Source organism: Anomaloglossus baeobatrachus, chromosome 3, assembly GCF_048569485.1.
Source record: "Anomaloglossus baeobatrachus isolate aAnoBae1 chromosome 3, aAnoBae1.hap1, whole genome shotgun sequence".
Taxonomy (NCBI): domain Eukaryota; kingdom Metazoa; phylum Chordata; class Amphibia; order Anura; family Aromobatidae; genus Anomaloglossus; species Anomaloglossus baeobatrachus.
Genome location: NC_134355.1, coordinates 280,831,182 through 280,849,254, shown reverse-complemented (window position 1 = coordinate 280,849,254; position 18,073 = coordinate 280,831,182). Strand labels below are relative to the sequence as shown.

The 18,073-nt window shown below is 46.8% G+C and overlaps 1 protein-coding gene across 2 annotated transcripts in view; it reads right to left on the bottom strand.

Annotated features, from left to right (window-relative positions):
* The window catches only part of MOXD1 (monooxygenase DBH like 1), a 297,010-nt gene that overhangs the window by 29,122 nt on the left and 249,815 nt on the right, over positions 1-18,073 (bottom strand). Inside the window, exons 10-11 of one of the 2 annotated variants that reach the window (XM_075338266.1) lie at positions 17,055-17,197; positions 13,848-14,016 (exon numbers count right to left, since the gene is read on the bottom strand). In XM_075338266.1, the coding sequence (XP_075194381.1) occupies positions 13,848-14,016; positions 17,055-17,197 (312 nt within the window). The remainder of the gene's footprint in view (positions 1-13,847; positions 14,017-17,054; positions 17,198-18,073) is intronic. The other variant, XM_075338267.1, reaches the window with a different exon arrangement.

Genomic DNA, 18,073 nt, shown 5'->3' with positions numbered 1-18,073 from the left:
CAGCAGTGGAACAAGGAGACGTCAGGACAGAGCAGCAGTGGAAGGAGGAGAGCGGTGAGTACTTGTTTTTTTTTTTATATATATAAGTGAGTACACGGTGGTCAGAGGCCTGGAGTGGGGAGGCTGCATGATACTGTACATGGAGGCCTGGAGTGGGGAGGCTGCATGATACTGTACATGGAGGCCTGGGGTGGGGAGGCTGCATGATACTGTACATGGAGGCCTGGGGTGGGGAGGCTGCATGATACTGTACATGGAGGCCTGGGGTGGGGAGGCTGCATGATACTGTACATGGAGGCCTGGGGTGGGGAGGCTGCATGATACTGTACATGGAGGCCTGGGGTGGGGAGGCTGCATGATACTGTACATGGAGGCCTGGGGTGGGGAGGCTGCATGATACTGTACATGGAGGCCTGGGGTGGGGAGGCTGCATGATACTGTACATGGAGGCCTGGGGTGGGGAGGCTGCATGATACTGTACATGGAGGCCTGGGGTGGGGAGGCTGCATGATACTGTACATGGAGGCCTGGGGTGGGGAGGCTGCATGATACTGTACATGGAGGCCTGGGTTGGGTAGGCTGCATGATACTGTACATGGAGGCCTGGGAGGCTGCATGATACTGTACATGGAGGCCTGGGAGGCTGCATGATACTGTACATGGAGGCCTGGGGAGGCTGCATTATACTGTACATGGAAGCCTGGGGAGAATGCATTATACTGTACATGGAGGCCTGGGGAGGCTGGCAGCATTATTATAGATGGAGGCCTGGGGAGGCTGGCAGCATTATCATACATGAGGCCTGGGGAGGCTGGCAGCATTATTATACATGAGGCCTCGGGAGGCTGGCTGCATTATTATACATGAGGCCTGGGGAGGCTGGCTGCATTATTATACATGGAGGCCTGGGGAGGCTGGCTGCATTATTATACATGGAGGTGTGTCGCCCTGGGCAAGCCAGGGGACACGGGTCACAACACCACCACACCCCACACTCCAGGTAGGCACATCTATGCTAACCAGAAATCCTTGTTGCCTTCCTCCAGAGGCTGGTGATCCACACCAGGGGGTGGGCCAGGCGGTTGGCTCCGCCCACCAAGGAGGTCACAGCTCTGGAGGCCGGAGAAACCAGGCAGATTAGCACGGGTAGGGCTTGAGAGCAGATAGCTCAGGGAGGAGCAGGAGTGAGGAGCTAGGTAGAGGAGTTAAGAAAGTGAACGTGAAAGTAGTGAAAGTGGAAAAGGAGGAAAGCAAGCGAAGTGACAGCAGAGAAAGAAAGCCTGAAGGGTCCAGCTTTGTGGAGGGCCAGATCAGCAAGGTCAGCGACGGCGGTGACTGTCTGGAGGGGGACCGTTTGGAAGTTCCTGGAAGGACCCCGTTGGCTGTGTGCCCGGTGGTCTGGAGCAGTGTTCCGAAGGACAGTCAGCACCAGGGCAGGGGCCTCTCGGACCCCGGCAAGGCTAGGAGTCGCCAAATTTGCTGAATCCGTCAGTGACGGGGACGCAGATCCCCCAACAACCAAGTCCCGATTGAAGGCAACAGCCCAACCTGAAGCAGAGAGACACCGCCACCGCCAAGGCACCAGTTTCTCAGGGCCAGCGCCTGCGGGCAAAGTGTAGAGCTCCTCCGGCCCAGATTGCAGTCGGGGAGCGGGTAACCGGAGGTAATCCACCGCTACCACAAGTCAAACAAAGGTGCAAGGAAGAGGGACATCACCGTCACCTACCGGGAGTGCAGGTGCAGCCGTCTGTGGGACCGTCCTACCAGCCGTTTGGTTTACCGTACAAACTGTGTCCGTGTCTCAGGCTGAGTGAGTACCACAGTGCCGCAAGGCACAGCGCTGCCCCGCGTCCCTGCGCCCATCAGGCCCCGCACCTACTTCCCCATCACCGGGCCCCGGGATCACCAACCCCTACCCACAGAGGGGCAACACAACACCTGGCTGCTCCGCATCACCATCCCCGGGAGCCCCGTACAGAGCAGCGGTGGTGAAATCACCACAACCGTGGGTGGCGTCACGAACTATAACAATCCCCACACCCAACCACAAACCCCCTTTCACTCACGGGCGAGGAGTGTCGCTCGAGAAACCCCGGGATCCGGCCCACGGCTCGAGCCACCACTGAGCAGCTGCCGGACTCGAGCAGAAGGGGTGAGCGCGGTTTGCCGACACCCTCCTCCCCGCCCGCGACAACTTGGCATCACGAACAGGATCTTACCGCTCTGCCGTCAGGTAGAGGTGCGCCTTGTTACCGTCGGAGGTATCCGGCAGGGAAATTTCAGAAGCCGCCCTCTTTGGCGCGAAAAGTTCCCGCTCGAGCGTCTTCTCGAGCAGTAGAGGCGCGAAGGCCAAAACTCCGCCCCGAGAGAGGAGGGGCCGGAAAGAGCTAAGGGGGATGCAATGGCGGCTGGCTGCATGTGAGAGCAGCGATAGAAGCGGGGACACCAGGACCCTGCGGCCATTTATTGGTTCCTGGAAGAGGCCGCTGCTAAAGATGCTGAGTCCGACCAACAACACCGTGGTCCCCGCGCCTGGCATGGCGGCGTGGGTGGAAGTCCGGACCGCCCAGCTAAGCAGCCGTCTGCAGGTCCGCATGCAGCTCCTCCTGGAGGAGTGGGAGTCCGACATGGTGGAAGCGGTGGCTGCTATGCGGAGATGCGAGGTGGAGGAAGATTTGGAGGAACGGGTAAGAGACCCACGTCCCTGTATTCCCGAGGGATCGGCCGCTGCGGCTGAGGGGCCCGGCCTACACCCGTTCACCCTGCTGCCTCTCCCGCTACCCGCGTTAGCTGCTGCTGCCCCGCCACTAGGCCCGCTACCACCACCACCAGTAGCGGTACGCTGCCAATCCGCCCCGGCGGACCGACCTGCAGCAGAAGCTCGTGACCGCCCTGATCCGCTTCCATGGAAGAAGCCGAAGGCTGAAGCCGTCAGCACAGATGCACCGGAGGCACGGCGGGGATGCGGCTGCCAGGAGGCAGAGCAGTCCATGTCACAGCGGGGTCCCTCATTACTGAAGGTGCCGGTCGTAGCCGACACGGAGGGACTCTGGCTGGGCCCGTCCCCCGCACACGCTGAACCGGAGCAAACAGAAAGTGCTCCCGGCTGGGAGCGACGGCAACAGCAGCTGCGCAGGGAGATCGATGCCCGAGAGGGGTGTAGAGCGGATGTGCATGCCCGCATGAATATGGAGGAAGATGACCCGCAGCTAGCTACCATCGGGGTCCACGGCGGTGCACCATGTGAAGGTGGCACTAGAGCCCCGCGATTGAGGATGGACTGCTAAGCCGGCGGTCCTCCGCCTAAAAGTTGTCCCCGTTGGGACCAGAAGTCAGTGTGTTTGTTTGTTTAAAAGTTGAAAAGTTTTGATGATAACCGAAGATTTATCTGATTTGCTTTTGTGATTGAACCGGCAGGAGCCGGCACCGTTGTCCCCGTGGGACCGTTTAAGTTTTGCATGGAGGACTATCCATGGACAAGCCCGTGAACTTGCAGGGCACCACAAACGTTAAGTGGCTTGTAAATATGTTGGTTACCGTTACCGTTTCCGCCATGCCGTCTCCGGAGAGGCAGGTTGGAGGGAGGGCCCTGAGCAGAGCAGGCTAGGGCCCAGCCACCAAAGGAACCGGTGGCTACCCTCTGGAGGGAAGGACAGATCCCGCTCGGGTGACTTGTGCTGGACTGTGGGTCAAGGGGTGCTGCCTGGGTTTTAGGGGCAGCATCAGGGCCAAGTTGCTTGGGTGGGAGAGAGCGGAAACCGTAACCGTAAACCGTTGTAACGTTTAAGTAAATGTGCCTCCCGTCTTGGGAAGAGTTTTGATTAAAAATGTTATTTATGTTTTCTTAACCCTGTTACCCCTTTTTACAGAAAAATAAAACCGGTGTAGGACGGCAGCCCGCGGACGGTCTGCATTTTGCTAAGGGGGAATGTGTCGCCCTGGGCAAGCCAGGGGACACGGGTCACAACACCACCACACCCCACACTCCAGGTAGGCACATCTATGCTAACCAGAAATCCTTGTTGCCTTCCTCCAGAGGCTGGTGATCCACACCAGGGGGTGGGCCAGGCGCTTGGCTCCGCCCACCAAGGAGGTCACAGCTCTTGAGGCGGGAGAAACCAGGCAGATTAGCCCGGGTAGGGCCTGAGAGCAGATAGCTCAGGGAGGAGCAGGAGTGAGGAGCTAGGTAGAGGAGTTAAGAAAGTGAACGTGAAAGTAGTGAAAGTGGAAAAGGAGGAAAGCAAGCAAAGTGACAGCAGAGAAAGAAAGCCTGAAGGGTCCAGCTTTGTGGAGGGCCAGATCAGCAAGGTCAGCGATGGCGGTGACTGTCTGGAGGGGGACCGTTTGGAAGTTCCTGGAAGGACCCCGTTGGCTGTGTGCCCGGTGGTCTGGAGCAGTGTTCCGAAGGACAGTCAGCACCAGGGCAGGGGCCTCTCGGACCCCGGCAAGGCTAGGAGTCGCCAAATTTGCCGAATCCGTCAGTGACGGGGACGCAGATCCCCCAACAACCAAGTCCCGATTGAAGGCAACAGCCCAACCTGAAGCAGAGAGACACCGCCACCGCCAAGGCACCAGTTTCTCAGGGCCAGCGCCTGCGGGCAAAGTGTAGAGCTCCTCCGGCCCAGATTGCAGTCGGGGAGCGGGTAACCGGAGGGAATCCACCGCTACCACAAGTCAAACAAAGGTGCAAGGAAGAGGGACATCACCGTCACCTACCGGGAGTGCAGGTGCAGCCGTCTGTGGGACCGTCCTACCAGCCGTTTGGTTTACCGTACAAACTGTGTCCGTGTCTCAGGCTGAGTGAGTACCACAGTGCCGCAAGGCACAGCGCTGCCCCGCGTCCCTGCGCCCATCAGGCCCCGCACCTACTTCCCCATCACCGGGCCCCGGGATCACCAACCCCTACCCACGGAGGGGCAACACAACACCTGGCTGCTCCGCATCACCATCCCCGGGAGCCCCGTACAGAGCAGCGGTGGTGAAATCACCACAACCGTGGGTGGCGTCACGAACTATAACAATCCCCACACCCAACCACAAACCCCCTTTCACTCACGGGCGAGGAGTGTCGCTCGAGAAACCCCGGGATCCGGCCCACGGCTCGAGCCACCACTGAGCAGCTGCCGGACCCGAGCAGAAGGGGTGAGCGCGGTGTGCTGACACCCTCCTCCCCGCCCGCGACAGAGGCCTGGGGAGGCTGGCTGCATTATTATACATGGAGGTCTGGGGAGGCTGGCTGCATTATTATACATGGAGGCCTGGGGAGGCTGGCTGCATTATTATACATGGAGGTCTGGGGAGGCTGCTTGCATTATTATACATGGAGGTCTGGGGAGGCTGGCTGCTATATTATACATGGAGGCCTGGGGAGGCTGGCTGCTATATTATACATGGAGGCCTGGGAGGCTGGCTGCTATATTATACATGGAGGCCTGGAGAGGTTGGCTGCATTATTATATATGGAGGTCTGGTGAGGCTGCATAATAAACATGAAGGACACCTTATACATTGAATATAGAGGTGTAATATACATAGAGGTCTATGAGGCTGCATTATACTGGAGGTCTATAGGGCTGCATTAAAATGGAGGTGAAGGGGGGGAGGGCTGTATAATACAAAATGAAGGGACACCTTATACATGGAATATAGGGGTGAATTATACATGGAGGAGTATGGGGCTGCATAATACCATCTGAAGTTTTATGGGGTTGCGTTATAATACATCTAGGACTATGGGGGCTGCATTATAATATATGGAGGACTATGGAGGCTACCTTATACATGGACTATGGAAGTGCATTATAAAACATGGAGGACTATGTGGTGCAGTATAATATATGAAGAACTATGGGGTGAATTTTAATACATGGAGAACTATGTAAAATGCATTATAATTGAAGGGCTACTTTATACATGGAGGATTATGGGGGTGCATTATAATATATGGAGGGCTATGTATCTGCATTCTAATATATGAAGGGTTATGTGGGACCCTTTATACAATTATTTGGAAGGCTATGTGGGGGCTGTTATAGTATTTTGAGAACTTTATACAAGGGGGACAAAGATACAAGTATGGGATGGAAATGTTTTGTGCTGAGGGGAAAAGGCTCTTTCCCTCAGCACCCAACTTTCCCATGCTCTGCTATACATCTCTCAGCACCCAGCTTTCCCATGTTCTGATATACATCTCTCAGCACCCAGCTTTCTCATGCTCTGATATGGGAAAGCTGGGTGCTGAGGACAGGATAAATATCAGAACATAGGAAAGCTGGGTGCTGATAGAGGGATTTCAGGGTGCTGTGGGTGAGAGCCAAGTGTCAGGTACCCCGAGTGTCTGTGTATGTGGAGGAGGGGGGGCCAGGTCTAAACTTTGCACCGGGGCCCATCCAACTCTAGTTACGCCACTGGATAGAGACATAGATAGATAGATGGGTAGATGGATAGATGTATAGATAGATAGATAGATAGATAGATAGATAGATAGATAGATAGATAGAAGGATAGATAGATAATGGTTATATAGAGGGATAGAGAGATAGATAGAAAGATAGATAGATAGAAAGATAGATAGATAGAGGGATAGATAGATGGATAAATAGATAGATAGAGGGATAGATAGAGGGATAGATAGAAAGATAGATAGATAGATAGATAGATAGATAGATAGATAGATAGATAGATAGATAGAGGGATAGATAGATGGATAAATAGATAGAGGGATAGATATAGGGATAGATAGATAGATAGATAGATAGATAGATAGATAGATAGAGGGATAAATAGATTGATAGATAGATAGATAGATAGATAGATAGATAGATAGATAGATAGATAGATAGATAATGGATATACAGAGGGATAGAGAGATAGATAGAGAGATAGATAGATGGATAGATGGATAGATCGATGGAATCATTGATCGATAGATAGATAGATGGATAGATAGATAGAGGAATAGATAGATACTGGATATATAGAGGGATAGAGAAATAGATAGATAGAAAGATAGAAGGATAGATAGATAGAGGGATAGATAGAGGGATAGATAGATTGATAGATAGATAGTTAGATAGATAGAGGGATAAATAGATAGATAGATAATGGATATATAGAGGGATAGAGAGATAGATAGAGAGATAGATAGATAGATGGATAGATGGATAGATGGATCGATAGATAGATAAGATAGATAATGGATATATAGAGGGATAGAGAGATAGATAGATAGATAGATAGAGGGATAGATAGATAATGGATATATAGAGGGATAGATAGATAATGAATATATAGAGGGATAGAGAGATAGATAGATAGATAGATAGAGAGATTGATAGATAGATGATAGATGGATAGATGGATAACTAGATAGATAGATGGATAGATAGATAATGGATATATAGAGAGATAGATAGAAAGATAGATAGATAGAAAGAAAGATAGAGGGATAGATAGATAGATCGATAGAGGGATAGATAGATGGATAAATAGATAGAGAGATAGATAGAGGGATAGGTAGATAGATAGATAGAGGGATAAATAGATAGATAGCAGCGCAGTATGTGAGCGAATGTCATAGACTTCGAGAAAGAGAACTATGATAAGTCATGGACTTCCATAGCCCCCCATCTCAGATGTGGCTCCCCCAATCCCCACCCTGGATATGCCCCAACCACCGTTACTACAGTCCCCACCCTGGATATGCCCCATCATAAGCCATGGACTTCCATAGCCCCCATCCTAGAAGTGCCCCCACAGTCCCCACCCTGGATGTGCCCCATCCATCCTTCCTACAGTCCCCACCCACCATCCCAACAGCCCCAGTCCCTAATGTACACCTGCTTTGGCAAAACTAATTTGTATTTGGTCCTGCCAATAAAGCTTATTTGATTTGATTTGATTTGATAGATAGATAGATAGATAGAGGGATAGATAGATAGATAGATAGAGGGATAGATAGATAGATAGACAGATAGATAATGGATAGATAGATAGATAGATAGATAGATAAAAAAGGATAGATGGATAGATAGATAGATAGACAGGCAGACTGATGTCAAACACATATATAAGGTGCCACCTCTCTGCATATTCTAAGCTGGCTCTCTTTAGTGACTTTCATGTGGCATTGAAGGGTGCCTAGCCTTGTATTTAGCAAAAAAAAATAAAAAAAAAAGCGACGTGGGGTCCACCCCATTTTTTGATAGCCAGTTAGGGTAAAGCAGATGGCTGCAGCCTATGGACCACAGCTAGCAGCTTTACCTTGGTTGGGGATCCAATTTGTAGGGGCCCCAGGCTCTTTTTTATAATTATTTATAAATAAATAATAAAAAAAAAATGGGGTTCCCACCAAATTGGTTCACCAGCCAAGGTAAAGCGGACAGCTGTGGTCTGGTATTCTAAGGGTGGGAAGGTACATAGTTATTGGCCCATCCCAGCCTAAATAAAGCAGGCCGCACCAAGAAGTGGCGCATCCATTGGATGCGCCAATCCTGGCGCTTCTCCCCAGCTTATCCCGTGCCCTGGTGCGGTGGCAAACGGGGTAATAAATGGGGTTGATACCAGATGTGTAATGTCACCTGACATCAAGCTCAGCAGTTTGTGATGTCATGGCGTCTATCAGATACTCGACATCACCAACTGTCAGCAATAAAAGTAGAAAAAAAATAGACGACAAAAAAAAAAAAATTTTTGAAAAACATTCCCTTGTTCACCAATTTATTGGAAAGAAAACAAAATCTCCTGTAATCCATTTTGGAAGTTCCATGACGACTCTGGACCTTCTAGAATATGGGGGGCACGCTCAGGGAATGTGTCCCCCATGCAGACCCTCCATGTGAGGAGTGTGGGTGCAAAGAATCTGCACCTACCCTCCCCGGGTCACAGAAGCAGAGTCCGTGCAGCTAGCGCAGCTCCACAGCTCACACTGAACCCAGGAAGCTGAGCTGAGTCTGACAGCCGCACTCTGCGCATGCGCCCAGCATTCATTGTGAAGGAGGAGGGACGCGGGGGATCAGCGCTGCAAAAAGGTAAAAACACCGGGAGACACCGGGGGGGGCATGGGTGGGGGCACTTAGCACTTAGCTGGACCCGGGGAGTAGTTTTCTGTCGCATATGTCATGGCACATGCGACAGAAATCAGAGGAAGAGGGTGAATGCGGGCGGCACGTTTGTGTGCGTCCTGTTATCTTGGATGAATGGGGAGGGGGTAGAAATGCAGTCAGGCATCTTCTACAGGCTGTGCCCATACTGTTTCTGCCTTTTCCCACCCATTTCAGCCTCTTTCTCAGTCACCAGAGGTCACCGACAGGTCCAACATGAAATTTTTCAAGTTTTCCATAGACTTACATTGGGCGTCGGATATCCACGGTATCCGCTCATCCTAATTACCAACAAGTCTGTCAAAGTTACTATACTGCTAGAGTCACTGGTAATCCATTCTGGATTATAGACTCTAGAAGCTAAACTGTTCCAAATGTTTCATAACAACTTATTGGAAACATAATTTTTATCCAAAAAATGCCTGTATTTAAGTAATTAAGTAGAAATATACATGGTATATATGCCCTCATCGGTATCCATGTGCTCATGTGCTTTATAGTCTGATTTTTTTCTGCCCTCTTGAAGAAAAAGGGAGATTTGTGTTAGGCCTCTTTCACACGTTCGTGAAAAACCACGCATGTTTTTCACAGACGTGTCAGAGGTGCGTTTTGCCCTCCGTGAGCCGTGTTTATTGCCTACGTGTGTTCTCCGTGTGTTATCTGTGATAACACATGGAGAACGGGAACTTTCTACTCACCTGACCCTGGCTTTGCTGTCCGTGGTGCTGATCTTCCGTCTCTGGTCCTGCCGACTCCCCGCTGCTGCTGCTTCCGGCCACAGTGAAGTGAATGTTCAATTAGCATAATGAGCGGCGGTCAGCAGCAAGTGACAGCAGCGGCAGAGACAGGAGGGCTGGAGAAGGTGAGTAAAGTTTTGTTTTTTTTCTCGCAGACACATGTATTTTCTCCGGTGCGTGTCACACGGAACACATCTGTGTGGTCCGTTTGTGTTACGTGTGACCCGTTTGCGTTACGTGTGACACCCGTGATGCCGGAGAGAAAACAGACATGTTGCCGTGAGAAACACACGGACACACGCATGAACGGAACAGACACACGATCCGTGCGTAAATACATACGAGTATCCAAATCCATTGGAATACCTAGGTCTACGTGTGTATGTGTCTCCGGTACGTGCGGAAACTGACCAAACACGTACGTGTGAAAGAGGCCTTAGGGTTATGCCAAAAAATTCTGAGAAAAAAAGAACTGAGCACTGCTGAATGTAATAATTTCAACATTCAAGTTCCTATATATTACAAAAATGTAACATGGTCAGTTTTTTAAAGGGAGCGTCACTAAACCATGGACAGCATGAATTAGAGCAGCCCAGTATGTTTTTTCTGGTGTTTCAGATAAACCACAGTTAGAGAATTTGTCGGGAGAATGTAGGCAGAGATGTAAGAGATGTGACCAGTCTTGCGCTGCCCCTAGCCAATTTCTCCCCGTGTCGCTCTAGTTGATTGTCCGGTATCTCCCACGGGTGTATATCAGAATAGATCTGTTAATCAAATAGGGTGGTGTGGAGAGAATCATGCCAGGGGATGCTTTTTAAACTGTAATGTCTCTCAAATGTAATGGCGTTTAAAAGACAGGTATACCTTGCAGCAGTTGGGCAGCAAGGCTCTTATTCAAAGCAAGAAGGCCTGCGGAGACACCATCACATGTTTCTCAACGCTGGCAGGAAACTAGCCAGGTCTTTCACCGGGAAGGAACAACCACGGGAAGGTAGGTCTCCAGTCAAGGAGACCACCTATGCCAAACATGGTATCCATCCACAGACAGCCGTTTCGGGGTATTTGCCCCTCATCAGTGTGGAGTAGGAATCTGGCTAGTGGGAGCATTGCCTAGTAAAAAACTATGTGAGCAAGGATGGTTGACCTTAGGGAGATCAACATCCACCACTGCGGAGACACCATCACGTGTTTCTCAACGCAGTGATTCTAGAGCAATGCCTCCTGGGAAATATTCAAAGCAAGAAGGCCTGCGGAGACACCATCACATGTTTCTCAACGCTGGCAGGAAACTAGCCAGGTCTTTCACCGGGAAGGAACAACCACGGGAAGGTAGGTCTCCAGTCAAGGAGACCAACTATGCCAAACATGGTATCCATCCACAGACAGCCGTTTCGGGGTATTTGCCAATCATTAGTGTGGAGTAGGAATCTGGCTAGTGGGAGCATTGCCTAGTAAAATTGCCTGTGGTATTGGCAGCATATATCGAGTGACAGGTTCCCTTTACGTGCACCAGAAGGCCTCGCCATGCAATGTATGTGTGGACATTTGTTAATTCTCACTGCTGTAATGGTGCTCCAGGTATGATTGAAATGTCTGCCTGTGTTTGAGGTAGGAACCTGGTTTGTTGAAAGCTAATAGTCCTTTTTTTTGTAATATACATAGTTTCCTGATCAGAGACTTAGTACTACAACCCCTGGCAAAAATTATGGACTCCCCTGGCTCTGAGGATGTTCATTCAGTTGTTTATTTTTGTTTAAAAAAAGCAGATCACAGACTTGGCACAAAACTAAAGTCATTTCAAATATCAACTTTCTGGCTTTAGGAAACACTAAAAAAAAAAATCATGAAAACATAATTTGTTAGTGAGACACCTGTCACTCAGCGTGGGGGGCGTGTCTGACTGCAACCAATCACAGGCGTCTGTGGGTGGGGAAAGCAGGGAATACGAGATTGATTAATGAGCGGCCGGCATATTCAAAGTAATTGTTGCCGTGTATTCTCTGCACAGCTGTTCCTCGCCGCGCTGGTGATCGGGGAGCGGTATGAGCCGGGGGAAGAAAAAAAACGAGCGCCAATGTAAGTATGACTGAGAACAGCAGAAAAAAAGGTAAGTATACTGAATTTAATTTAAAAAAAAACAAAAGAAAAGATCGCTAGTGTAAAAACGCACACGCACGAAACGTGCTGAACACGGACATACTCCGTGTGCGGTACGTGCAGGCACGGACCCATAGACTAAAGCGGGTCCGTGCCTGCGTGCTGCCGGCCAAAAACGGACATGTCATCCGTGTAGAAAAGCGCACACACGTACTTACCACACGGTCACACGTTCCGTGTGATTTTACGTGTGTGTGCCATCTACCATTCAATAATATGGGTCTCCGGGTGTACGTGTCTCCAGTACGTGCAAATACGTACCGCACACGTACAAATTAAACGGATGTGTGTTGCGGGTCTAATACATCACTAGTATTTTATTGCACCACCTCTGGCTTTTATAACAACTTGCAGTCTCTGAGCCATGGACTTAATGAGTGACAAACAGTACTCTACATCAATCTGGCTCCAACTTTCTCTGATTGCTGTTGCCAGATCAGCTTTGCAGGTTGAAGTCTTGTCATGGACCATTTTCTTCAACTGCCACCAAAGATTTTCAATTGGATTGAGATCTGAACTATTTGCAGGTCATGTCACTTATGTGTCTTCTTTCAAGGAATGTTTTCATAGTTTTTGCTCTATGGGATGATGCATTATCATCTTGATAAATGATTTCATCATCCCCAAACATCCTTTCAATTGATAAGAAAAGTGTCCACAATTTCAATGTAAACTTGGGCATTTACTGAAGATGTAATGACAGCCATCTCCCCATTGCCTTTACCTGACATGCAGCCCCATGTTATCAATGACTGTGGAAATTTACATGTTCTCTTCAGGCAGTCATATTTTTATTGCTTAGCTTTTCTGTATGTAAATCCCATTTCCTTTAGGCGGTTTCTTACAGTTCGGTCACAGACATTGACTCCAGTTTCCTCCCATTCGTTCCTCATTTGTTTTGTTGTGCATTTCCTGTTTTGGAGACATACTGCTTTAGGTTTCCTGTGTTGATGCTTTGATTTCTTCCTTGGTCTACCAGTATGTTTGCCTTTAACAACCTTCCCATGTTGTTTGTATTTGGTCCAGATTTTAGACACAGCTGACTGTGAACAACCAACCTCTTTTGCAACATTGCGTGATTATTTACCCTCTTTTAAGAGTTTGGTAATCCTCTCCTTTGTTTCAATTGACATCTCTTGTGTTGGAGCCATGATTCATGTCAGTCTACTTGGTGCAACAGCTCTCCAAGGTGTGATCACTCCTTTTTAGATGCAGACTAATGAGCAGATCTTGTTTGATGAAGGTGTTCATTTTGTAAATGAACATTTACAGGGTGGTTCTATAATTTTTTCCTCCTAATTGAGGGATTCCATCATTTTTCCCCCTGCTTGATCTTGAAAAGTAACTGTTACTGGCTAGCACATTATGTTTTCATGATTTTTTTTACTGTTTCTTACAGCCAGAAAGTTACAATTCGAAATGACTGTAGTTTTGTGCCATGTCTATGATCTGCTTTTTTTAAACAAAAGTAAACAACTGAATGAACAATCTCAGAGCCAGGTGATTCCATAATTTTTTTACAGGGGTTGTATATGGACATTTTCATAGCTAACAGATGTTCACAGCTGTGTAACTTCTCCACACAGATTTCCATGAAAAAGAAAGCATTATTGATTCCCTGATTTTTAGATAGGAAGAGGCAATAAGTCCAGTTACTGGCTGGATGGCACAAGAATGAAAGGTCGCAGCCAAGATCTCTTGTTCTGTTGGGTCTTGGCTTTAATTCTGTAATTGCAATACAGGCCTGTTCATATAATAGCACACATCTGTTCATACAAGACATCACTTTTATTACTTTCCAGTGATAGCAGCACATTTCTGTCAAATCTGACTGATTTATGCATATACTTACACTCCACTCTTCACTTTCATGTTTGGAACATCTGGCGTTAATTGGTATTTGTTTTACACGTTCATTAAAAGAATTTCCTTTTTTCTTAGACCATTGATATGCATTCATGGCCTCTGTAAATGTTAGGTTTTTGTACCGTTTTGGACTCTTGATTATAAAGGGCCATGATCTGCAAATATATACAAAACACATTATGATTTTCCATATCCCTGTTCAGAACAGTTTATGGGCAGGGTCACATGAGCGTATGGATTGGACTAGTGCAATCCGATAAAAAATAGGATTGCACTTGACCCAGTGTTATTCATTGATGTAGAACAGAACAGATTTCACTCTTTAGACTCTCTTGGATGAAAATCAATTAGATTTGTCATATGAAACCCCAGCCTAAGTGTAGAATACATATGAAGATGTACAATCTACAGTGTGAATGTAACATTTTATAATGCTCTATAAGAAAAGCACAGAGGGGGAATTCGTCATCCCTTAATTTCCTGGGAGAAAAAGCAGGAAATTTGTTTTCAGCCCATTGCACTGGCCCCAACAATATTCTTAATACTAAATGGAGTTTCTCAACTGGGGCATGGCCTATCCTATCATGTATTACCCAGAAAACTGACATGCATTGCATTTGGCAAATGGACAGTCCAAAGAATGGGCCCAATTTATCAAATCAAATCAGTCACCAGTTTTGTGGTACCACATTTGAGAGCAACATAATGTAGAGGCAGAAACCCTGATACCAACAATGTGTTAATTACTTCAATAGATGCTGCAGTTTTGATTAAAACCTGTCTTATCTGCTGCAGATCTACCAGTTCTCTGAATAATAAGCTATGTGTAACCCCGCCCACACCACTGATTAGCAGCTTTCTGTGTACACTATATAAACTCTACGATGGGGTTAGTAATGAGGGTGAAAAATCCAACTATTGTGCCTTAAAATGTAACAAATCACTTTACATATGGCAAAAAGGTACTGCATATTTATTTTCTGACTGGTCTCTGTAAAAGAAAAGAATCTTACCTATCATACTTGCTTGAACATTTATTCAATAGCAATACGTGTAAACCACAATGAATGAATTTTAGTAATTGTTTACAGTATGAGCAGATGCAATAAATGCGTGCATGTACACAATATAGCACATCTTTAATAACATTTCACAATGTTGGCTTAATGTTGGGATAACGTTAGTTTTTTTTTTTTTATAATGTCAACCTTGAAATATTTTAGAAATGTCTTTTAGGATACATTGCTATAATACAGTCCCCACAGCTGACCTCAGGGACCATGAGTAGCTGTGTCTCATTAGCATTGTTGCATTACACAAGTCAGTGTAGCCTATGTGAATTCCTTCTTTAAAAATGTGGCCCACAGGATCACCCCTCAACAAGATCACCCCTCAACAAGATCACCCTACAACAAGATCATCATTCAACAAGATCTCCCTTTAATAAGACCAGCCCTCAAAAAGATCACCCTTCAACAAGATCATCCTTCAACAACATTTCCCCTCAATAAGACCAACCCTCAACAAGCTCACCGCTGAACAAAATCAGCCCTCACTAAGATCACCGCTCAACAAGATTAGCCCTCAACAAGATCACCCTTCAACAGGATCATCCTTCAACAAGATCAGCCCTCAATAAGACGAGTCCTCAATAAGCTCACCACTGAACCAGATCAGCCCTCAACAAGATCAGTCCTCAACAAAATCACCCCTCAACATCAGCCCTCAACAAGATAACACCTCAACAAGCTCAGTCTTCAACATGATCACCTCTCAACACAATCACTTCTCATCAAGATCACCCCTCATCAAGATCACCCCTCATCAGGGTCACGCCTCAACAAGATTACCTCTCATCAATGTCAGCCCTCAACAAGATCCCCCTCAACAAGATCTCCCCTCAATAAGACCAGCCCTCAACAAGCTCACTCCTGAACAAAATCAGCCCTCAACAAGATCACCCTTCAACAAGATCATCCATCAACAAGTTCAGCCCTCAATAAGACCAGCCCTCAACAAGCTCACCCCTGAACAAGATCAGCCCTCGCCAAGATTACCCCTCAATAAGATCAGCCCTTATCAAGATCACACTTCAACAAGATCATCCTTTAACAAGTTCAGCCCTCAATAAAGCTGGTGTCACACTAAACGACAGCGACGACGTCGCTGTTACGTCACCATTTTCGGTGACGTAACAGCGACCTTGTAAGTCGCTGTTATGATCGCTGCTTAGCTGTCAAACACAGCAGAAGCAGCGATCATAAGGTCGCTGTGCTACATGTTCAGAGAGCAGGGAGCCGCGCTTAGCGCTGGCTCCTTGCTCTCCTGCAGCACACATCGGGTTAATTAACCCGATGTGTGCTGCAGCTACATGTCACAGTGCAGAGAGCAGGGAGCCGCGCGCACTGCTTAGCGCTGGCTCCTTGCTCTCCTTGCTACAGTATGCATCGGGTTAATTACCCGATGCATACTGCAGCCACATGTCACAGTGCAGGAGCCGGCGCTGGCAGCAAGAGCGGAGGCTGGTAACCAGCGTAAACATCGGGTAACTAGGGAAAGGTCTTCCCTTGGTTACCCGATGTTTACGCTGGTTACATCTTACCGCAGCTGCCAGTGCCGGCTCCTGATCGCTTCATTTCGTCGCTCTCTCGCTGTCACACACAGCGATGTGTGTGTCACAGCGGGAGAGTGACGACCAAAAAATGAAGCTGGACATTCAGCAACGACCGGCGACCTCACAGCAGGGGCCAGGTCGTTGCTGGATGTCACACACAGCGACAGCGACGGGACGTGGCTGCAACGTCACAGAAAATGGTGACGTAGCAGCGACGTCGTTGTCGTCGTCGTTATGTGTGACACCAGCTTAAGACCAGCCCATAACAAGATCACCCTTCAACAAAATTAGTACTTAATTGGTCTACATGGAATATAGAATGCATTACAGTAGTCAATAGTTTTACCCACACATTTGAAAAAAATCTAGATCTGTTATAGAAATTTTAAAAGCAGTTTTTGAATGTTTGAATCATTTTATGTAATTGCATTTTATACAATAGTCATTGCCTCTTTTGATGGGTGCCAATTATTGTGCACTTGTAGATATTCAGATTAGTTAGGGAGATACATTGATAACGCCAAAAAAAAAATTGTTGCCATGAAATTGAAATAAGTATATATTTTTATTTTTACTTACGTGACTGGTTTATATATTTCCTTCACTCCAATGAACTGAAGCTGCTCTTTCATTTCTGGGATACTTTCACATCGGGCAAGATTAATTTTTGGATAATAAATTAAATAGGAAAGACACATTTCATCTCTTGCACTTAGACCTCCCTAAAATTTAAATAAAATGTACAATAATGTTATTAAGCATGAATAAAAAAAATACATATTTTAAAAATAATATATTTACAAAACCTAATAAAAATCATTTCAACGAAAAATAATAATATAAATAATAAAAAGTTACATTTTTTTATTATTTTTATACTTAGTAAGCATATATTCTGTTAAATCTGCCATTTCATGTTCATTCTAATGAAAATGAGAAGATTAACTATTTGGTACTTTACAAGATTGCAGAAATGTTATTTTACAAAGAAAAGAAAGGGACTTGTTTGTACAGTAGACATAGTTAGTTTTTTATATTAATATTGAAATAACTAAGGACGTGGTTAGCTATTTTAAGCTCAAATGGCAAATTGTAATATACTTGTGGTTTTTAAGGATGATCAGGTATATTGATTTTAAATCATCTCGTCCCCTTGTCTTAATATATATCATCCCTTGACAATTGCAATTTTCTTTTTGTATTTACAGCTCATTGCCAAGAAGATGATCTACCAGATAGCAAAACATAACAGTGCTTACAAGATCTTACAAATACAGCTTGCAAGCACTGCACTGAAGCTAGCTGGAATCGCTGGAATCACTGTATGTAATGTTGCAAAGGAAAATCTGCCCTATATAACAGCATTGGGAGAGCACAGTTTGGGACATCACCCACCCCCAGCAGAGAAGCTAGCTGGTTGGGGAAAAGTTAGCGCTGAGTGAGCTCCCCTGTTTTTGATGTTTTGTTTTTTTCATCCCCTTTTTGCAAGAACCATAACTTTTTTTATTTTCATTTTAGATATCAGTAAAAGGGCCCTTGTGTCATTGCCCTTTTCCGAGATACAAAACTTTTTCATTTTTCCTTCGGGAGAGCATGAG